Genomic DNA, 22,500 nt, shown 5'->3' with positions numbered 1-22,500 from the left:
GACTTTTTTAGAGGCAGTTCTTTCTCTTCTATGTAAGTCCTAGGGATCAAACTGAAGTTGGAGGCCTGCCGGCAAGCACCTTCATCTGCCAAGCCATCTACACAGCCCTGAAAGACTGTTTTCTTCCAGGAGTTCTATTGCTCCTAACAGTGGTTTCCAAAGTTGAGATGTCACACATGCCATACATTTCTGCTGATTTCCAATGCTTTGTTTACAAACAGACAAGCCTGCTTTATCTTTTGCTAATCCGGAAGTGCCTGATGAAAACAATTTCGACAGACTGATGCAAACATCAGGTGGCTTTACACTGAGCACTGAATCAACTGTCCCAGCCGCATCAGATGGCCCACAGCCCACCAAATATGAGGTGAGCCAGCACCCATGGCAGCTGTTCATACATCCTGAAGTACTCTATCCGTATAAGCTAATTTCAGTAGCAACATACAAAGTCAAATTGCCTGCCCTTGGGACATACATGAAAACACGGGGAGTTGATGCTACTACTCTCCGTCAAAGATTATGAGAATTCCAGCGAGTGTTCAGACTTTGCACTCAGGACATGAGGTCATTTCTGCATTGAATTTTCTGTTCTTTTGAACTCTAGATCTCTGCAGAATTTTCTGTTCTTTTGAACTCTAGATCGTGTAGCGGACTGATTACAGCCTACCTCTGGCATGGAGACAGGGCTCTCTGGACACCAGGTACTCATCTCAGAGTCATATTTAGTTTTACAGACATTAGGAACATACAGGCTATTTTATATCCCTTCATTAGCAAGCCCATAAACTATGACTTGTTAGTGTTGAATGTACTTAAAGCTGGTTTTACTGGTACCCACCTTGGCAGGTGGGTACCTTGGTATCAGCCTTGGCAGGTGGAGGAGCAGGAGCTCAAATTTAAAGCAGCTTGAGCTACTTGAGACTCTGTCTCAAAACAGAACAGAGGGATGATGGGATAACTGAGTGGTTAAGCACTTGACCTGCAGGCATGAAGACAGGAGTTCAAATCTCTATTCTCCATGTAAATGCTGATGGGGGTGTGGTGGCCTGCCTGTCATTTCAGCATTGAAGGGTGGACATGGGATCCTCAGGAGAAAGCTAGCTGCAGACTAGCTTTACCTGCCAGCTCAGGGCTTGATTGAGACCCTGTTTCACTGAATAAGGTGGGTGAGAGTTTGAAGATGACATCAACCTCAAGCCTGTGTTTGCATATGCATCCATGTGTCTGTGCAGTCACACATGGCATGTCCATGTGCACACAGACAGTTATATCACACACACAGGAAATGGAGAAATAACACCTTTTCAAAAGCGTCCTCAGAAGAGGAGAGCACAGTGTGCAGCTGTAAGAGTTGAAGTCATAGAGGAGCCTCAGGAAATGCAAAGGCTCCCGTTGGAATTCATGCTTGGTGTGCTCCAGGGCATGGCATCAGTCTCACCTGCTCACTGGCCCCAGATAATCCACACTGCAAATGGTCGGGAAGAGGGTGGCCCTGCTCATCCTGGTTTGTAAGTTTATCTTCAAACTGTGGAGATAATTGTAGAGCTGAGGGTCATAGTTAGAAACATTGTTCTAGGACACTTTTTTTCTGTGACAAACTTTGTGTCTTCCCATGTCAGTATGAAGATTGGTTGCTGTTCTTTGAGCATTCCCTGCATGCCAGGCATCATGTAGGGCTTTCCCAGAATGCCAGGCATCATGTAGGGCTTTCCCAGCATGCCAGGCATCATGTAGGGCTTTCCCAGCAGAGCAGTATGTGCCCTTAACCATTGAACAATCTACCCCTCCTGCCCCACCATACTTTCTTTGCAGACACAAGCTTCCAGTTTCTGTTGTAACTAGAAAGACCTTGTCTCAAAAACTAAGATGAAGAGCAATTGAAGAAGACAACCAGATGACCTCTGACCTCCATGGACCCCTCCCCCATCCATAGACACATACACTCTTATAAGAATTTAATAAGCATCACAACTGCCATTTAAATGAACAGTGATTTGTTCATGTCTGTGCTCAGCCATCTGATTCCTGTCCACAGACACACACGTGCACACATACACGCTCTGAGCCTCTATTAATTTATTTGAGATAGGATCTCAGATCTGTGTAATTCTGTGTTCTCTCACCTACAACTCCCTGTGTGGACCAGGCTGACCTCTCATTTACAGACATCTGCCTGCCTTTGCCTCCCAAGTAGAGGACAGTTAAACCTGGGTTAAAGGCTTGAACCACCACACCTACCCCAAGCAACTTTAATCTCAGCATTGGGAGGTTGAGGCAAGAGGACCACTTGAGCCTGGAGGAGTTCAAGACTAGCTTGAGCAACAAATTAAGAGTCATCTCAGCCGGGCGGTGGTGGCGCACGCCTTTAATCCCAGCACTTGGGAGGCAGAGGCAGGCGGATTTCTGAGTTCGAGGCCAGCCTGGTCTCCAGAGTGAGTTCCAGGACAGCCAGGGCTATACAGAGAAACCCTGTCTCGAAAAAAAAAAAAAAAAAAAAAAAGAGTCATCTCAATAAATATATAAATTTTAAGGGGCTAGAGCAGTGGTTCTTAACCTTCCGAATGCTGTGGCCCTCTAATACAGTTCCTCATGTTGTTGTGACCCCCAGCCATAAAATTATTTTTGTTGCTATATTTTGTCATATCTGTCATTTTGCTACTGTTATGAATAATAAAGCAAATATCTGATATTCAGGATGGTCTTAGATGACCCCTGTGAAAGGGTATTTAGCCCCCAAGTTGAGAACTACTGGTTTAAGCCTCTTGCAAACAGTTCGACTGGTTTCAGCTTCTTCCAGGCCTGGTCTGAGAGTCTCTTTGCATCTCTGTTCTGCTAGTCTCAGAAGAACTCAGCTTTTATTGCTTACTCTTGGCAAGGAGGGGCCTAGTGAAGCTACCCAGCTTCAGGGACTTCCTGAAGCTCCTATGATTTGTTTACCTTTCTGTTTAAGGAACTGTCCTGCAGGGTGGAATATTTCAGTCTTGGAGGAAACTGTTACACAACAGTTTTGGCTGTGTAGTTCTGGCTGGCCTGGGACTGTATAGATAAGGCTGGCTTCAAACTCACAAAGATCCATCTGCCTCTGCCTCCTGACTGATTTAAAGGTGTGTGTGTGTGTGTGTGTGTGTGTTAGCCGGGCAGTGGTGGCTAACCCCTGCCAGCACTTGGGAAGCAGAGGCAGGCGGATTTCTGAGTTTGAGGCCAGCCTGTTCTACAGAGTGAGTTCCAGGACAGCCAGGGCTACACAGAGAAACCCTGTTTCGAAAAACCAAAAAAAAAAAAAGTGTGTGTGGATGTGGTTGACAGCTGAGAATGAGCATTCTTGTTAGTGGGCATACACACACACCCATGCTCAGCACTGCATTCCCAAACCCACAGCTGTGTGAGCACTGTGTCAGTAGAGACTGTTCAGCACTGTGTCCCCAAACTAACAGCTATATATGGGCACTGTGTGGCAGGGACTTCCCTCAGTACTGTGTCCCTAAATCCCCCTCTCTGTGGACACTGCTGTGTGTCCAGCACATGCTGAAGGAGCACCTTATCTAACCTGTGGGTGCTGTGTTTGCAGTACGGAGCTCCTCTACAGACTACAGGAACGTCTTCAGGGTCATTTCTGAAACTGCCCTCGCCTTTCCCATCATCTCTGTGTGCAGATCAGAACCCTGCAGGTAAGACGGGTGCTGCTGCTCTTCCTGTTGGCCACTTAAGCTTGCCAGTTAGACAGGCTCATAACCTAAAGACTCTCCAGGTAGAAAGCCTCAAAGGTCACCACTTTTACCCAGGTCAGTGACTGCCTGAACACTGTAGTGAGCACCTGCAACAGTAGCTACCCATTTCAGGCATTACAAGTCTCTACTACAGTGTTTGATTAAGCACTTACGTGTGCTGGTTGATGTTCTGCATGAGGCTGGTTCCTGTAGTTAACTTTCACCCAGAGCCAGTGACAGGGTTCAGCAGTTAAAGGTGCTTGCCACCAAGCCTGGCAACCTCAGTTTATCTCTGAGACTCATGTCATGGAGGGAGAGAATTGATTACCGCAGGCTATTCTCTGCCTTCCACATCTACCCACAAGTCACATGTAATTTAAAAAAATAAAATTGTTTGACCCCATCCCTTGAGGTCACGCCAATGTCCCTGCTTTGCTTCAGACTGTGTTTGTGAATGGTGAGGCTTTTAATTTCTTTTTAACTGATGTTTTTTGGGTTTTGTTTTTGTTTTGAATTTTTTTGGTGAGTCTAGCCTTCAAAGGCTGAGCCATCATCTGTCAAGCCCCCCCCTCCTTTTTTTTAAGTTTTTTTGAGACACTGTCTCACTATATAGCCCCAGGTAGCCCAGAACTCAATACATAGATCAGGCTGGCTTAAAAAGATTCACCTGCCTCTGTGCCTCACTCTGCGATCCCCATGTTAGAATTAAAGTCATGTGTCATCATGCCTGGCTCTGGTTTGTCTTCTGAGTCATGGTCCTTCCAGCTCTGCCTCCCTGGTTCTGGGATGCCAGGTGTGCCCACCCGCCCGGGATGCAAGCCCTACACCTGCTTGCATAGGACTTCTTGGCTGACTCCCACAGTGGGAACACTAGGATCATTGGGCTCAGGTGCCTGGGTAAAACCCACTTTTTATAGGAGAGCAGAGAAGCCAAGGGCTAGAGCCTGGGCTGCAGAAGGCCAAAGCCATGGCTCTAACCCTCAGCCATCTGTGAACGACTGGGTAACAAGTTCTGTTGAGAAGCTTCTTCCTGTACGTAGGAGGTCCATGTCAATTCAAAGCAACTGAAGTCTAGTGTGTGGGCATGCCACAAACCCTAGCTCTTGGGATATGGAGGAAGGAGGACCACCAATTTGAGGCCAGCCTGGGCTACATACAGTGAGACCTTGTCCAAAAAGCAAACAAGCCAAGCTCAGAAGCCATTTCCACTTTTCAGATTGACAAAGCTCAAAAAGTTTGAAGCTGTGGAGAGACATACTCTCCTGCAGTAGTTGGTGGAACAGTTGGTCACACCCTGCCAAAGGCAGTGTAACATATGGATCAAAATTAGCAGAGCTCCTGAAGGAAGCCTTGGCCCATGTGCCAGAGCCCCATGCAGACTGTAACAGCAAAGCCAAGGCAGAGACAACTGCTGTGGCCGTTATCAGGAACTGGGGAGTAAGTATGCTGCATCCGGGAGAGAACGCTAGTTATCCCTTTAGGACTGCTGGAAGGGCTTCAGGATGTGTGCATTGCCCATGGAAAGGTGTGCAGAACAGGGTAGCACGTGCTTCCTCGTCCAGAAGGGGAAAAGGGTTATTAAAAAATAACCTTTTTCGCATGTGTTTTTTTTTTTTTATTTGCATAGTATTTCTGAAAGTTTCGGCAGGCAGTCACGCTTCTCCCTCTGAGGCAGAGCCCTGGGTGGGGTATGGAACTGGAAGGAGAGACTGTTCTGCATCTTCTGGCATTTTGTATTTAGAATAGTTTGTGCATGTATTCCCTAGTTGAAACCCATTTTTTTTAAAGATATATTTATTATTATATGTAAGTACACTGCAGCTGTCTTCAGACACACCAGAAGAGGACGTCAGCTCTCATTACGGATGGTTGTGAGCCACCATGTGGTTGCTGGGATTTGAACTCAGGACCTTCAGAAGAGCAGTCAGTGTTCTTAACTGCTGAGCCATCTCTCCAGCCCCTGAAACTCATTTTTAAGCCCCATTTTAAACTTGCTACATTTGTGTTGTAGCTTATTTTGCCTTTTCTTTTTTCTTTTTTTTTTAAGAATTATTTATTATATGTGAGTACACTGTAGCTGTAGCAGAAGAGGGCACCAGACCCCATTACAGATGGTTGTGAGCCACTACGTGGTTGCTGGGATTTGAAATCGGGACCTTTGGAAGTCAGTGCTCTTACCTGCTGAGCCATCTCGCCAGCCCCTCTCTCCAACCCTTATTTTGCCTTTTCTGCATGACTGCTTTCCGTTCCCATTCTGAGAACTGAACGTGTTCTGTATATCCCTCCTCCAACCCCCACCCCCTGGATGTTACCATTTCCAGCGTTCCTGGTGAGCCAGGCCTTCGAATGCAGCCGAAGGGTGGACATAGACCAGTGTGAAGGAATGGAAGCTCTCAGCATGGCCCACTACAGCAGCCCTGCCATTCTGAGGGTAAGAATCATCTGGAAGCAGAACTGACTGTCCCTTCTGTGGAGATGTAGAGTGAGCGCCACATGCGCCTGGCCCAGGTGTGACCAGGTTGTGTTCTCTAGCACTGTGACATCAGAGGCTACTCAGGTGATATCTGTGAAGTTTGTATGTAGCTCAGCTGTATCTTGTTTCCATTCAGTTTTAAATTTCCTTCATTCGTCTTGAGAGCAGCTGGGCTAGGCCAGGGCTTCAGTGACTGCTCACAACTCTACAAATCATCCAGTGTGACATGAAAAGTGGGCTCTGTGGAACGGCAGGGAAGGGAAGTGCATGTCTGCCTAGAGACAGGCCATCAGGAAAGGGCTAGCAGTAGGCTGGGAGCACCCAAGTCCCAAGGAAGGGCCACGTTCCTTAGAGTCGGCAACAGAGCTGGGACAGAGTGAGCAGGGCCCTGGCCTGCTTGACAGAGGGAGGGCTGAAGAGAGGAAGACGTGGCTCAACCATGGGATTATGTCCAAGGCCCCTCCTGGTTTCTAAGTTCTTATTAGGGTTGTGGGAGGGTAGGGCACCTGGGCTGCCGTATTCAGAGTCGTTTACCCCTCCTCAATCCTTCGTGTTTCCTAAGTTGGTCCTCCAGTCCTGAGCTCTAGTAAGTTTAAATTCTCAAGTTTTCCCAAGTGTGACAAGGTGTAGTTCTCTCAGTACAGGCTTCCCCAAGCATATGCCACTTCCCCAGAGGATCCCTGGCCTGACAGGGTATGGAGCCATGATTGTGGGAAGGCAAGCCTTTGGAAGGATAGCCATGTAATGTTGGCATCAGGCTGAGGCTTGATGTGGGAGACAAGAGACAGGCCCTGGGGACCTTCTGTGCCAGGGACATGACCCTGCTGTGGAGACAGATGCAGTGAGAGCAGCAGGCAGGACCAAGTTGTGCCTCTATTTCCCCAGTGTTAGGGCTGAGAGGCAATGTGGGAAGTGATAACAAAGCAGGCAGGCCAAGGGAAGATGAGATGGCAGAGGGAAGTACAGTGGTTACCACACAGATAGAAGACTGCTCCTGAGTGGAGAAACTGCTGTTGGTGGCATGACATTCTCGAATGATAAATGTGGCCTTTAGCTGAAGTCTGAAAAGGCTATAGAAACTCATCTATTTGTTGTGCCTAACTTAGCTATGGTTTGTTTTTGTCTAGGTACCTAATTCAACGACACAGGTAAATGCATAAAGCCTGTTTGCCTGCCTGCCTGCCTGCTTGCTGTCTGTCTGTCTCTCTGTGATTTATTGGGGATGGGATGGGAAGGTGCATGTATGTCCATAAGTTGTTGGCCAAGGTCACCTACAGGTATCACATTCCTCCAGTTACCCAATTTTTCTTTTAGGATTTATTTTTACCCTGGCATAGAAACACATAGCTTTACTCCAAGCAATTGGAAGGCAGAGGCAGGCAGATCTCTGTGAGCTCAAGACCAGTGTGGTCCACATAGAGAGTCCCAGGCCATTCAGGGCAACACAATGAGATCCTGTTCTCAAACAAAACAAAATGAAAGATGTGTCAGGCTGTAACACAGCCTCTAGGAAGTGCCTGTTTCTACTGTTTCAAACTGGCCCTGTCCTTATGCTGTTTGGATCCAATGGCCTTTTGATTTGACAAGATGTAGTTAAGTCACAGCCCAGGGTTCCCCACTTGACTGGAGCTGTTGAGGTACCTTGGTAGAGTTGTGCAGACTAGATTGCCTTTTTCCTATCACCTATGACCCACACTGTTTCCCTGTGTAAGCAAGTGATTTTGACTTGGGAGGGCAGTTGTAGGTTGCCTTGGTCATAGGCTGCATCTTTATTTCTTTTCTTTCTTTCTTTTTTTTTTTCAAAACAGGGTTTCTCTGTGTAGCCCTGGCTGGCTGTCCTGGAACTCACTCTGTAGACCAGGCTGGCCTCAAACTCAGAAATCCGTCTGCCTCTGCCTCCTAAGTGCTGGGATTAAAGGCGTGTGCCACCACCACCCAGTGCATCTTTATTTCTAAAGTGATGGCTTCAACACTTGCCAGTTTAAATTATAAACAGTTCAGCATAAGTTGAAGGCAGCTTAATGAGTAGGTGCTTTGGGCACCTTCCCAAATAGTGGCTTCCAATACTTGACCTGGAGAGGCCTGAATCATCCTGTCTGTCCTCAAGGGTCTCTGTGGCTTTGTCATTCTGGTGCTTGCTGGTCATAATCTAGGCTTCTTGATACTATTTAGAAAGTTTGTCTGACTCTGTCCTTCCCAGATCCTGCTGCCTAGCCAGCCACTGTGTGTGAGCTGCCTGGAAGGCAGCCTGCATCTCCTGAGGCATCAGTTTGCTCTGAGAAGCTGGGCTTCTGGCTGTGAACCTAAGACTGAGTGTAGACATGGGGATTATATGCTTTGGTGTTAAGCATGGTGTGTGTGTGTGTGTGTATGTATGCATGCACAGTTGGTCATACCATGGAATATTATATTTGTAATGTGCCACCCAGTCTCTCTTTGGTGCAGGGTTATGAACCCTGTTCTCCCACATGCTGTCCACTCTGTCAAAGTGACCAATGCTGTGGCCTTTAGTGTCATCACAAGGTTGTGCCAGCATTTCTGCAGTCTAACCCCAGGAGGTTTTCATCACTCTTAAGAATTCCAATATTGGACTGGGCAGTGATGGTGTACACCTTTAATCCCAGCACTTGGGAGGCAGAGGCAGGCTGATTTCTGAGTTCAAAGGCAGCCTGGTCTACAGAGTGAGTTCCAGGACAGCCAGGGCTACACAGAGAAACTCTGTCTTGGGAAAAAAAAAAAAAAAAGAATTCTAGTATCCCTTAGGAATCACTCCATAGGTTTCTCAGTTCTGCTCCAGTTCCTGAGACCCACTTAGTCCCTGTGCATTTGCCTGTGTGGACATTCCATAATGAGTGGAATCTGTAGTATATGTGGCCTTTGGTGGCTAGTTTCTTTTCATTTCTTTCTTTTTCTTTCTCTCTCTCTCTCTATTTTAAGACTTACTTATTTATTAATGAGTACACTGTGGCTGTCTTCAGACACACCACAAGAGGGCATCAGATCCCATTCCAGATGGTTGTAAGCCACCATGTGGTTGCTGGGAATTGAACTCAGGACCTCTGGAAGAGCAGTCAGTGCTCTTAACCACTGAGCCACCTCTCCAGTCCCTAGTGTCTGATTTCTTTTTCTTTTTTTTTTGGTTTTTCAAGACAGGGTTTCTCTGTGTAGCCTTGGCTGTCCTGGAACTCACTCTGTAGACCAGGCTGGCCTCGACCTCAGAACTCAGAAATCTGCCTGCCTCTGCCTCCCAAGTGCTGGGATTAAAGGCGTGTGCCACCACTGCCCGTGATTTCTTACACTTGATGTTTTCAAGATTCACCCATGCATGTTTGGGGATTTGGTATTCATGTGTAAGTAATGTCCCTTGTGCAGACTGGTCCATTTTTCAGCTCACGGGCTTTTGGGTTGTTTCTGTGTCTGTGATGAATAAGCATCTTAGAACGCACTTTGTGAGTTTCCTTTGAACGAGTGTGTGTGTGTGTGTGTGTGTGTGTGTGTGTGTGTAAATAGCAACACTCTTGCAAAAGTGGGTTTACAGCGTATACAGTGTATGGCAGTGTGTGTCACTGAGTGTTCATTTCAGGCTCTGGGTGCTGAATAGGGTTACCTGTGCTGGATGTCACATGCGGTACCCTCATACCCAAGGTTACTGTCCCTCTCAGGTCTCCATCAAGGTCCAGTCTGTAATGTATCGGTCTCTGAATCACACACTGACCCAGTTAGAAGACCATGATGTCCTGCGGCCATCTCTGGTCAACACTGGGCAAGATAGACTCTGCAGCAACGTTGTTCTTCAGGTAGGCATCCAGTGTGCCTCTGCAGTCCTGATCCAACTGCCTCACCCCAGCCTGTGGGGTACAAGGGGACTCTGGTCCATATTGCACTGACACTTTTCTTGTCTGACCTCCAGTTGCTTTTGCTGCTCTGCTCTGTCATCAGAGGTTGTGTCTTTACATGTCTACATAAATCTAACACATTGTAAAAATACATCAACATTTTCTTATCAATGGTTAGAAAGATGGCTCAGTAGAGTAAGAATGTTTGTTCCACAAGCATGATGACCTGAGTTCAAATCGCCAGCACCCGTGTAAAAAGCCAAGCATGGCTACTACACCTGGCTATAACCCCAGCATTGGGGAACGGAGACAGACAGATCCCAAGAGTGCACTGGTCAGCCAGCCTCGCTGAAATAAAGAGCTTATGTCTCAAGGCAACAAGGCAGAGTTATAGAGGAAGACACCCAGTGTCATTCTCTGGCCTCTGTATGTGCACTCATGGACACACATACTCACTCAGACACTCACATACATGCACCACACATACAATTTATTGTCCTCACCATTTACTTGATTGTACTCATTTCTTCTGCAGAAATAGACAGTCCCTATTGTGTTTGAGTCAGCTGATCTGAAATGTCAAAAACCTGGGCACAGAGAGGTTGAGGTGACTGGGACACCGAGCGATGTGATTGGACAGCAGACTTGGGGGCGTGGCTTTTTGGTGGTTGCTTCATTAGAGTTGGTAACATGGCTGAGCCCCATTCTGTCTCAGGTGAAGTACACTCTGCTGTACACAGCCACAGGTCAGATCCAGGAAGCCGGCCTCTCCCTCCTTCTGGGGACACTGAGCAGCGCAGTGAGTCTCCTGCAGCAGAAGTTTGAGATTCACTTAATTCAGGTGAGTTTGAGAGTTCTGCTTGGATGCCAAATTGAGGAAAGCCTGACTTCTGGAGGCAGCACTGTCAGTCTAGAAGCATGACCCAGCTCCCAGCTTGCGCTGCAGTAGCGTGTGGGGTTTGCCTGGAAGCGGGAGCTGTCCCGTGCTCTGCAGGCTCACAGAGTGCTCTCCTCCCACTCTCCGGATCTTTTTATCCTTGAGAACAGAGGGAGCTGTGCTTCCAGATGTTAGTGAGAAGCACTGCGTTGCCCCCACTCTTACTTAAGTAATGTTGCACAGGTCATCACCTTGTCTTTCAGCACGGCACCGAGCCCGTTCCTCTCAGCGGCAGCCCTGGCTACAGGGTGGGACTCCCGCTGACCGCTGGCTTTCAGCCTCAGAAGGGGTATCCTTTTCTGGGGTCTGTGTGGGTGGGCTGTGCTTCCACTTGTTGCCAAGGGGGCTGTGGGCAGCCTGTGGAAAGAAGGTACCTGACTGGCCACTTTGGGCCACTGAAATGTGGTGCAGCTGGGTTTAAGTAAAGCCTGGTGCTTTGTGGGAAGGTGGCAGGGCATTTAAAAGGACAGCTGGAGGAGGCGGAAGGGTTTGACTCTTTGATTCATTTATTCACTTTTGTTTTTGTGTTTTTGAGAAAGTTTCTTTTGCTGTGTACTAGAGCTTGCTATGTAGACCAGGCTGGCCTCAAACTCACCAGATCCTTTTGCCTTGCTTCCTGAGTGCTGGGATCAAAGGTCACTCTTTGGCGTTGCTTCAAATCTCAGGCTGGCTGTGGCCTGGCCTTGATTTCAGGATCCTCCTGTCTCTGCCTCTGGACCACAGGCATATGCCACTACACTCAGCCAGTTCACATTTAAACAGAGACTCCTAAGCAAACTGAGTAACTTTGCAAATGAATTGTTTGTTTTCTGTATTGGTGAGGATTTAAACCAGGTCTTGAGATACTAGGAGAGCGCTCTGCCACCAAGCTGTGCCTCAGCCCACTGGTTACACTTCATTTTAAAACTAGGTTCCAGCAAGTTGCCCTGACTTGTCTCAAACTCACTTGTAGTTCAGGCAGTCCTCAAGTGTGCAACCCTCCTTAGCCTTTTGAGGAGCTTGATTCCAGGGCTGGCCACTGTAGCTGGCTGGAATTAGTTTTGAAGATGAACCAATCAAGGAAGAGATTTACTCGTGTGTTTTGCCCCTTCCTGGTGACAGGCCAGGGGCCTGGAGGAGCTTGGTCTCACTCAGGTCTCAGGGTACACATGACACCATTTTCTTCCTAGACAATCTGGCTGTTCTGGAACTGTTGACTGTCCCTTAACAGCCTGTGAATGTCTGGGATTATTCAGACAATGAACAGACAAGGCCAGTTTACTATCCTTCGTAGCACAGGCGAGCAGGATTGCCTTGCCAACAAGGGGCTCCGCACCCCCGTGCTGTTTGGCTACAATGTACAGTCTGGCTGTCAGCTCAGGTGAGTGGCTGTGCAGAGAGCACACACCCTTTCATTTTAACCTTGTTGCTAGCACAAGCACCTCGGCCTTTCCTCTTCCCTCACTTCGGGGCTTGGCGCACTTGGTGCACCATGCTTAAGGTCAACTAGCATGAGTTCTGAACAAAAATGTTTCCTCTGAAAATCCTTCCTGTTTCTGGATTTTTAATTTTTACGCACACAGCACAATAAAACAACTGAGAGAAAGCTGTGTTGTGGAAGGCAAGGGCTCCCTATGTAGCTCAGGGCAGACTCAAACTCCTGGCCCTCCTGCCTCAGTCTCCTGAGTACTGTAATAGCATTTATGGATCTTTGGTTCTGCGTATTTGTTGCTGAATTCCTACTCCGTACAAAGCCTCCTCTTTGCCCCTTCTTTCTCACCCCCATGCCCTTCCTACCTCTTTGGAGACTCTGGCCCTTCTTTCTCACCCCCATGCCCTTCCTACCTCTTTGGAGACTGTTATTAGTTTGATCACTAGCTCAGATCTCAGATCAATGTTGCTTCCTAAGAGTTCCACCAAACACTTTGCCACAGGATGCCAGGATGCAGGAGCCCAGGATAAACCCTGGTTCCCTCCTATAGAACTTGGTGTCCCAGCACCCTTCAGGAGGACAGGATATGGGAAAGCCACTGTGTTGCCTGGCTTGCCCATGCCAGTGTTCAGAGAGAGAGATGGTGGATCACAGGTTGGGAATTGCTTTGGGCCATCTCCATGACCAGGAAGCCCCAAAGTCAGGGGCACATCAGTAGCTGGAAGATGACATTTTTGGAGAGGAAGGAAGGATAGAGGCTGGCAAATCCTGGAGTTGTCAGCGCCTCCCTCCATTAGCATCTCGGTCCTTCCCAAAGGTTGACAGGCACCATCCCATGTGGGCTTCTGGCACAGAAGATGCAGGACTTGCTGAGAGGCCAGGCCTTCCCCGACTATGTGGCTGCATTTGGGAACTCCCGGGCCCAGGATGTGCAGGACTGGGTGCCTGTGCACTTTGTCACCTACTCCTCCAACATGAAGGTAAAGAGCTTGAGAGGCTGCTGGCCACCTGCTCGTGTGCTTTCCTCCCCAAGGTGGGCCACAGATGGCTAGGGAGGGACCAGAGGGTGGGGGGGGATGGCTGCAAACAGGCTGGGTAGGTTTCCCAGCTCTGCTCTTCCTCGAAATGCCTCTGTTTGCTTCCCTGTGATTTGGAAACTGAAAGAACCAGAATCAGCATAGGACCCCAAGACCAAGTTCTCAGGACAAAGGAGATTTATGTGCTTCAGAGGGACAGAGGGCAGGGGATAAGAGGCAAAGACAGGAGATAAAGGGTGAGGGAGAAGGGAAAAGGAACTAGGGATGGGGCTAGGGGTGTGATATTTGCCCTGAAGGGACAGGGAACTGCTTCTGGATAGAGAGGAGACAGACAAGGCCCACAGGCAAATGGAAATTTATAAGGGATGAAGTGTTTCATTTTAATTAGGCATGTTAACTAGGGCAGCCAAAGGGGTCTTTTGATTGCTAGACTTCAATATTTTGATAGCTGGACCTTGGTGGTCAGCCTCAGGAGGAGGAAGTGGCCAAATGAGGAAATAGACCTTGGGGGCTAGCTTTAAGGATGTAATGTAATGATTTAACAAGGCAGAGGGAATCAGAGAGAAGAGTAAGGGCTGTCAGAGCTATGTTTGCCACGCTCGGGCTACTGCAGCCCTCCAGAAGCACTATCTCTGACCACTCAGGTTTGCCCAGGAGTTGTTTGTTTGGCTGCTGGTGGACACTGTGGTCACTCCATAAACTGGAAGCACAAGTGACCACCATAGTCACATGGTTGAGAAATCCCCTAACCCAAAAAAATGACGTCTAAATCTGAAACTTTTTTTTCTTGTCTTTTCGAGACAGGGTCTCTCTGTGTAGCCCTGGCTGTCCTGGAACTCACTCTGTAGACCAGGCTGGCCTCGAACTCAAAAATCCACCTGCCTCTGCCTCCCAAGTGCTGGGATTAAAGGCGTGCACCACCACTGCCGGCAATCTGAAACTTTTTTAGTGCCAACATGTTACCACCAGTGGCCTCATGTGGTGGCTATGGTCAAAACTTAGGCTCTCTGAAATATTTCTAGCTTGTCGGTGTGAGGTGGACATGAACAGTGGATTTCCTGTCCAGACTCATAAATTCCTCAGTCATCATGGCAGTGCAGATATTCCCAAACCCAGGGCATCAGGCCCTCCAGACCCTCCCGTAGTCCTCCAGTCTAGGATGGTCAGCTTGGATGGCAGTGATGCAGAAGGCCTTCCTCGAGGTTTTAGTGACATGAGGAACATGGGGTGTGGCCGCCTATCTCTACTACTTCCACTCCACACCCTCTGGGCTGTAATGGCAGTCCACCTCCACATGAGCTCTTTCAAAGTTCCCCAAAGAGTTTAATGGAAGCTGACATCCTACAAATAGCTTCCTGGTCACGCATGACTGCCCACCTCCTCCTTTTATCTTAGCAGCAAAGCGTGGGCTGTCCCCAGTGGAGGTGTGCTTTCCATTCTCCCCTAATTGCCCAGCTATTTCTTGTCACAGCTGCTTCAGGCCTCTCATTATCTGCTTTGTATATTTATAAGGAGTGGCTCAGCAGGGAGAGAAACCTCACCAGATACCCATTCCAAGGATCCCTGTGCTCAGCCTCCAGTGAACCTGGGGTATGGCTCTTAGCTTCCTGGTACTGGGTAAGGACACCAGTCATTAGTGCCAGGGGAAGCAGGCCCAGGGCATCTGCTATTCACACCCACTGCACCTGCAGCAGCTCCTAGCAACAGGATATTGGCAAGCCAGTTCAGGGACAAGGTTTCTAAATCGCACTTGTAAGCTAAGGAATCCCGTGACTACTTTTAGCAGTCTTCAGTTTAGCAGATCTGCTAGTTTTTTAAGCCAGGACATAATTTAGAAAAAAATGCGTGTGGAAATTGAAACATCCAGGCAAGTATTGTAGCTTAGGGGGTGCCCTCATCCGCCACCTGCAGCTCTTGCAGTTTCAGTTATCAGCAAGAGGAAGGTCCAGAGGCCCAAAGTCCATTTCCCTCAGTGAAGATGATGCACTACTACCTTAGTTTTGTTGTTTGAGGCAGGCTCTCTATGTAGTCCTGGGACTCGTGTAGACCAGGCTACCCTTGAACTCAAGTATCTGACTGCCTCTGCCTCCTGCATGCTGGGATTAAAGGTGTGTGCCACTACTACCCTGCACTGTTACCTTTGGTAAAAAAACACACAGACATTGACTCTACCTCCAACTATCGACCAGGCTGGCTTCAAACCCCAATTGATGGTAGGAAAGGCATATGGTTCCTGCAGAGGCTAGAAGAGGGTGTTGGGTCTCTTAGAACTGGAGTTATGGGTGGTTGTAGGGACTGAACCCAGGTGGTCCTGTAAGAGTAGCCAGTACTCTTAGCTGCAGAGCCATCTTTCCACCCCAAGATGTATCTCCATTGCTAGATGGTGAAAGTTGATGAAAGAATGCTTGTATTTCCTGTTTGCATTTTAACATGAGATACAAACAAGTTCACCTTTTCACCATTAAATTCTGTCTTCCCTGCTGACTCCCTAGCCAGTGTCTAGAAACATCTCTGAGGTGGATGAGGACTGCTCAAGGCCCTGAGGGTCCGACCACTGGGTTGTGGGACTTCACAGTTTCAGTGACTCTGGCTTTGGAATAGGAGGGACTGATGGAATGCTGTTGGCAGCACAGGATGCTTTAGTAACTCAGGCCTGTACCTGAACTTGTATGGCATGTTCACCCTAGTGTTCTGAACATTCTGTAATTGAGAAACATTTTATGATTAAAATGCTCGACTTCAGAGTTAGTGTGACTTGTGGTTGTGTAATATTCTGGTTTAATCTGGTTTTCTCATGCAGGGCTCTTGCCAGCTTCCGGTGGCTTTGGGTATAGAAGTGAAATGGACTAAGTATGGGTCCCTGCTGAACCCCCAGGCCAGGATAGTCAATGTCACCGCCCAGCTCATCTCAATTACAGAGGTATGCCTACTGACAACAGTCTCCATGGGCTGGGGTGGGCTCATTCTTTTTTTCCCAAGACAGGGTTTCTCTGTGTAGCCCTGGCTGTCCTCGAACTCAAAGATCCACTAGCCTCTGCCTCCTGAGTGCTAAGGTTAAAGGTGTGCACTACCACACAGAACAGCTATAGGCCCGTTCTTAACCTGGGACAGCCTCCAGCCTCATACTGACAGAAATAAGCCTGATGACAGCAAGGGTGATGGGAAAAGTTTATTACATGAGATGAAAGATTATTTCTCTTTGGATTTCAGTTCCTTTACAGTGGGCTGGGGCTTGAGCTGGCCATCCTCACATCACAGCTCCCACATGCTGCTGTGCCTGCTAGGTCTTCTCATGTAGCCCAGGCTGGTCTCAAACTGACCCTTGGCCTCAGGCTTCTGAGCATTAATGGGCATGTGCCATCATGCCTAACTTGATTTTGAGTCTTAAAACAATTTCATGATCATTCTTTAACTAGTACTTAGAGGAAAAGGCTGACAGGTTTTATTTGCAGTCACAATTCTTGTGAACACTGAACTGTGGTTGCTGCTGTTGGACCAGCGTAATCTGTAGCAGCGTGCTCTTCAGCCGCAGTGTGCCTTAGAGATTCCACACTCCGGCCAGCTGAGTGAGAAAGATGGTGAGGGTGTCGGCTCTGTCTTTTCCTTACAGCCCCTCCCAGGGCCTGAGAGGACCATCGTCATTTCCACTGTGGTGACATTTGTGGATGTGTCAGCCCCTGCAGAGGCAGGCTTCCGAGCCCCGCCCACCATCAACGCCAGGCTGCCCTTCAGCTTCTTCTTTCCATTTGTGTGATGAGGTGGCCCTGCAGGAGTGAGTACCCATCCTGGAGGGTACTAATGCAGTACCGGGTACCTGGGCCCCTGGCTCAAGAGGACATGAACCTAGCTGCCACCTCCCCTTGGTGCAGCCCTCTGCCCCACTCCACTGCCTTTTCCCTCTCAGAGACTTTACTCTGCTGGCCTACAGTGTTGGGTCAGATGGGTCCAGCACCTGTATACAGGTCAAAGGCCACGTCACTCTGGGAGATGGGAGAGAACAGAGCCTGACGTAGCAATGCATGGAGAGCCTCTGAGGTGCATCATCCCTGGTCTAGTGGGAGTTGTCTTCAGAATGCCTGTCAGCATTTGAGAAGTACAGACCAGCAAAAGGCTGTGTAAAACCATGTGCCCACAAGGGGATTGTACCCCAAGATCATGCTAATTACACAGCAGTCTTGGGGCCCTGCCGTGTGCTGGCGGTATAACTGGTGGGCTGGTGTGGGCTGCCACCAAGGAGAGAATGTGGTGGGTGAGCCCCGGGGAAGGAGCATGCTTATTTTATACAGTAATTGTACAGTAATTGAAAGAGATGCTGGTGGGTGCAGAGCCGATTTGAAGCTGATGGTACAGCTGGATGCTGCAGAGGAGGAGCTGGGTACCATGATGACTCCCCTAGGAAATGCAGCAGGAAAAGCTGGGGACCTTCTAGTAAAGAAAGGTTTTTCAGAATGGGCTGGTACAGAGTGCTAACTCCAGCTCCTGTCAGAATGTGCATCAAGCTGGTTTTACAAGCCCAGCCTCCTGGATCATTTTCAAGCAACAGTAGAGTCCAGCTTGAGAAAAGGAAAGGCTGGGATGATTCCTTTGCTGCAGGTGTAGGGTGTGGACGCCAAGGAGATAGCAGTGCCAGTGAGGATGTGTCCCCAGCATCCAGGGGTGCGAGCTAAGGCAGAGATGGGGACTGGACTTCGCACTGCACACTTGCCCTCTGGCAACAGCCCAGCTACTCCAGGTGGAGTGTCTGGAAGGCTAGTTCACATCCCCGAGAAGTCCATTCTGTCTCAACAGCTTGTTGAGTCTCTCGATTTCTTGTTCCTGTTGTAAAAGCAGACACATACTGGGTGGTGACCTTCTGAGCCACATTCCCCAAGGCCCGGGGCTGCAGACAGCTAAGAGACACAGTCTGTGGCATTCTGGCTGCGGAGGGGAGTGGCTTTCAGAAGGGCCCTGGGCAGTGATAGCAGGCACAAGATGCCAAGAGGAGGGACTGGACCTGGCTCTTAGAGCCCATGCTTAAGCTGAAAAGACCAAGAAGAGGGAGCTACAGGCGTGGGGTCCACGTGGGCTGGAGAGGACCACAGTGAAGCCACTTTAGTCTCACCTTCTCGGAGCAGCTGAATTCCAGATGCTGGATCTTGGTGGCCAGTTGGATGTTGATCTGCTTTAACCTTAGGATCTGCCGCTCCGAGCGTGTCTTTACTGAGATGATGATGCCTAGAAGGGAGGGGGAGGGTTTAGGTTTCACAACAGCTTGTCTTCAACATGGGGGTGGGGAGAGCAGGTGCATGCGCACCAGAGTGCCTGTGGACAGACAGCAAAGGACAACGCATGGGAAGTCTGTCTTCCCTTTCACTGCGTGGGTCCTACAGCTTCAACCTGCCAATCTACAGCCCCAGCAACCTATTTCCTTGCGGGTCCTGACAAACTGAATGGGCTGTGGTGCACACGGTACCAGCTCCCTCAGAGGACACACCCACCCCAAACACCCAAACACGGGCCCATTGCCACCCTCTCATCCCAGGCTTCCCAAGCCTGCCTCAGCATCTAGGTTCCCTACGCCCTTTGCAGCAGAACTAAGGGGACAGCTCTAGGTGACTTCTATGGTTCCTGGACAGGACTAAACGACTCCAACTGCCAGCCGCAGACCCACAAAAACATGGCTCCTCAGACACAGGTGCCAGGGGCAGCGCTTGTGCCTGGACTTGGGCAGAGCAGGACTTCCCTGGGTATCCTCTCTAGAGATGGAAGCCAAGAGATGCTGACGAGTGTCTGCAGCAGGGGGGTGACTCGGGGGGCCTGTGTGTGGGCTGTGCTGCCTCGTGTGCTCCATGTGGGGACCCTGGGGTAGGGTAGTCAGCCTAGAGTGCTGCTCACCTGTGTCCCTCCTGGAGGATGCCCTCCAGTGCTGCCCTGGGCGCAAGTGCCATGCTTCCCTGACTACCTTCTGGTAACCATGAAAGCATGAGCAGAGTATGAAATGCCAACCACAGTCAGCAGCAAATACTCATCACCAAATATTACCATCATATGTTTCTCTCGGTACAGCAGCCATGACACAGACCAGGGATGAGATCCTGGGTATCTGGTGATTGTACTGCCACCTCAGTACCCACCACAGTGCCCACACCCCCCTGTGTAGCCTGGGAGCACGGGAGACGCACCATTGATGATCCGTGCCACCCTCCAGAGCCGAAGCAGGATCAGCAGACCAAGAGCTTCAAAGTGGTGGTTTTTAAACAGTAGGACAAGGTCAAGGACAAAAGATACCACCACCACGATGGCGTCCAGGATCTCAAACTTGTGGTGGAAGAACTCCAAGCGGAAGACAAAGATTTTAAAGAAAATCTCCAACATGAAGAAGACCAGGATGGCAAAGCTCATGTAGTGGAACGCCTGCAGGGACAGCGAGCAAGGAGCAGTGTCATAGGGTAGTCTCTGGTCACGCTTGACTGGTTACCAGAAAGGACTTGGGGCTAAGGCCAGGAGTCACCATCACTGACTAGGTATCCACCCTTAGAGAGAATTAGGCAGTGCCACACCTAAACATCTCTGTCCAGGCCTGGCTATCATCCCAGCACTTGGGAAGCTAAGGCAGGACGATCAAAAATAATTCAAGGCTTCCCTGGGCTACAGAGTAAAACTCTCTCAATTATTAAAGTGAAAATGGCCTGGGGCAGCAGCTCAGTCATGTGTGTCTGCTCCTTGTTCGTACCGTGACTGCATAGTCTTGCTCGTCTGGCTCAATGATCTTCAAATCCAGAAGGAGCTCAGCAAGCACCAGCAGGGCGTCCAGGACCACCAGGCAGATGATGATGACCTGGAAGGAGGAGCAAGAGGCTATGAGGGGAGGATGGGGCCTCCTCCATTCTCAGGAATCCCAGGAATGCCCTGTGGGGAGCTTGGGGAACACCTCTGCCTTAAGGTCCCACAGTCTCTCCCACTCTCTCCCACTCCCTGCCCCTTGATCACCAGTCTGTTTCTCCAGTACCAGCTCTCAAAGCAAATCCCACTCTTAAAAGGCAGATAGAGTTTTTAAGTTTCCTTTTCTATTTCTGTGGTTCACTATTGCTGGGGTACACACAGAATAGATGCTCAATAAGTTATTTGACACACCCCAGCCTTGGGACTCTGAGTTCCAGAGGGGACACTGCCCCCCACCCCTATCCCCCGCAAAAGCTGCCTCTCATCAGGGAGTGGGGTGGCTAAGCAAGCTCATCCTAGTGTGTGACACATCCACCCTGCACGGTCAGGGGCAAGGGGAAGAAGGCAGAGTTTTCCTGGAGAGTGGAAGGATGAAGGTGGGTCAGGTTGTGACGTGCTGGAATGGGGGAAGGGCAGGTGACAGACTGGGGTAGAGGGGGTTTAAGGTTTTTTTCCTTTGTGTGTGTTCCCGTGTCATGTGTGGAGGTCAAAGGGCATCCTCAGATGCTCTGCCCTAGGAGTTCCACCTTGCCTTTTTTTTTTCTCCTTCAGACAGGATCTTACTATGTAGCCCTACGTACACCAGGCTAGCCTTGAACTCACAAACATCTGACTGCCTCTGCCTCCCGATTGCTAGGATTCAAAGTGTGCACCACACATGGCCTGATCTTACGTTTTGAGACGGAGTCTCTCACTGGCATGGGCTCACTAGACTGGCCAGCCAGCGAGCCCTGGGAGTCCTTCTGTCTCTCCTCATTGCTACCACAGTGAGTTGGTGTATTCTTTGGCCTGGGTTTTGGGCCAAGAATGTGGGTCCTCTTAATTATAGAGAGCAAGCATTTTCCTGACAGAACCATTTTCCCAGCCTGGATTTTGTTTTTGTTTTTACTTCTTGGTTCTTTTAAAGCCAGAAGAATTAGCAAATTGACATGATCCAAAGCCAAAGCATAGCCATGTTGAGAACAGGCTCACCACACAGTTACCAAACAGCATGAAGCATGGATCTGTGCACTGCGTGGATGAGCTGTGAGTGTTAATACTGAGTGCAGGCATGATCCCAGGTACAATGCAGCCTGGGGTTCTGGTGGGACAGGATGAACAGTGACAAGAAGACTCAGAAATGGCTAATGGAAGCTAGGCAGTATTCTAGGTACTATTCACCACAGAAACAGTCGCTTTCTAATGGTAAATTTTACATCATGCCACTGTCACCTGAAGTTAGAAGTGAGAGAGACCAAGAAAAGACACTTGGAAGCCAGGCAGTGGCGCATGCCTTTAATCCCAGCACTTAGGAGGCAGAGGCAGGTGGATTTCTGAGTTCGAGGAACTGCTGCCACTCTACCTGGCTGCTCTGACTGGCAGGGAAGGTCACATGCCTTTGTTAATCCACATCCTGTCCTGTGGGATGCCAACTGCAGGGTTCCATCAGCCTGCACTGGAACCAAAGCTTCAGCTAGCCACACATTGTACTCTGAAGCAACAATGGGCATGTGAAGCCAGGTGAACTGAGGGCTCAAGCTCTGGCTTGATCTGGATAAAAGTGCCAGACCCATCTCAGGTCTGCCTTCCCTGGAAGCTGACTCATCCATGTCTTCTCTTGATTATGCCATCTCATGTGACAAGTGACAGCACACATTATCACTATGTCCTGCAGATCCTACCAGCAGACAGCAAGAATCCTGAACCCCTGCCCCCCTCCTCCCACTCCACTTGGCTTCCACCTAAGCTCTTCAGCCAGTCTGGTCATGGCACCCCTACATAGCCTGTCCACAGCAGCTCCTGCCTCTGTGAGCAACCTTGCTGCGTTCTCCACTGGAACTTTGTACCCCCTCTTCATCCCCTACTCAGACCACAGTCTCTTTCTATACCAGGCCCTTGACTAACTCAGGCCCCTGCCTGAAATATGCCCTTCCACCCATGGGACCTACTATGCTCAGCTTTGAGTGTCATGTGACAGTCATGACTACCTTGACTCCCAATTTCTGCCTGCAGGGGACATCTAACAGGCTAAGCAGCATTTGTCTGTCATCCACAATAGGTGGAACACTGTTCCCTCAAACAGTAAATACCTTTATGAGAGTCAGACCCAAGCCTAACAGACAGAGTGGGAGGGATGAGTCCCTTCCAGAGCAGGGACATTGGGGAGGGGGGGCGGGGCTGGGGCTCGGGGACTGCCTT

General features: G+C 49.3%; 2 protein-coding genes across 9 annotated transcripts in view; one reads left to right on the top strand and one right to left on the bottom strand.

Annotated features, from left to right (window-relative positions):
* Nucleotides 1–19,574, top strand: part of Tctn1 (tectonic family member 1) — a 31,141-nt gene extending 11,567 nt beyond the window's left edge. For 5 of the 8 annotated variants that reach the window (XM_031337761.1, XM_031337763.1, XM_031337757.1 and 2 more), the window contains 12 exons: nucleotides 222–367; nucleotides 3,569–3,668; nucleotides 6,029–6,138; nucleotides 7,308–7,328; nucleotides 9,843–9,977; nucleotides 10,732–10,857; nucleotides 11,157–11,242; nucleotides 12,173–12,313; nucleotides 13,182–13,344; nucleotides 16,202–16,321; nucleotides 17,012–17,173; nucleotides 19,447–19,574. In XM_031337761.1, coding sequence (XP_031193621.1) covers nucleotides 222–367; nucleotides 3,569–3,668; nucleotides 6,029–6,138; nucleotides 7,308–7,328; nucleotides 9,843–9,977; nucleotides 10,732–10,857; nucleotides 11,157–11,242; nucleotides 12,173–12,313; nucleotides 13,182–13,344; nucleotides 16,202–16,321; nucleotides 17,012–17,155 — 1,292 coding nt within the window. In that variant the 3' untranslated portion in view covers nucleotides 17,156–17,173; nucleotides 19,447–19,574. Of the gene's footprint in view, nucleotides 1–221; nucleotides 368–3,568; nucleotides 3,669–6,028; nucleotides 6,139–7,307; nucleotides 7,329–9,842; nucleotides 9,978–10,731; nucleotides 10,858–11,156; nucleotides 11,243–12,172; nucleotides 12,314–13,181; nucleotides 13,345–16,201; nucleotides 16,322–17,011; nucleotides 17,851–19,446 lie in introns of those variants that run through there. The other 3 variants (XM_031337760.1, XM_031337758.1, XM_031337759.1) reach the window with 3 other exon arrangements.
* Nucleotides 16,556–22,500, bottom strand: part of Hvcn1 (hydrogen voltage gated channel 1) — a 28,528-nt gene continuing 22,583 nt past the window's right edge. Inside the window, exons 5-8 of the mRNA XM_031337770.1 lie at nucleotides 20,114–20,218; nucleotides 19,563–19,794; nucleotides 18,503–18,615; nucleotides 16,556–18,216 (exon numbers count right to left, since the gene is read on the bottom strand). Of these exons, the coding sequence (XP_031193630.1) occupies nucleotides 18,151–18,216; nucleotides 18,503–18,615; nucleotides 19,563–19,794; nucleotides 20,114–20,218 (516 nt within the window). The 3' untranslated portion in view covers nucleotides 16,556–18,150. The remainder of the gene's footprint in view (nucleotides 18,217–18,502; nucleotides 18,616–19,562; nucleotides 19,795–20,113; nucleotides 20,219–22,500) is intronic.

This window comes from Mastomys coucha, unplaced genomic scaffold, assembly GCF_008632895.1.
Source record: "Mastomys coucha isolate ucsf_1 unplaced genomic scaffold, UCSF_Mcou_1 pScaffold22, whole genome shotgun sequence".
NCBI lineage: Eukaryota > Metazoa > Chordata > Mammalia > Rodentia > Muridae > Mastomys > Mastomys coucha.
Note: the sequence above shows the minus strand (reverse complement) of the source record. Positions and strands in the feature narration are given on the sequence as shown.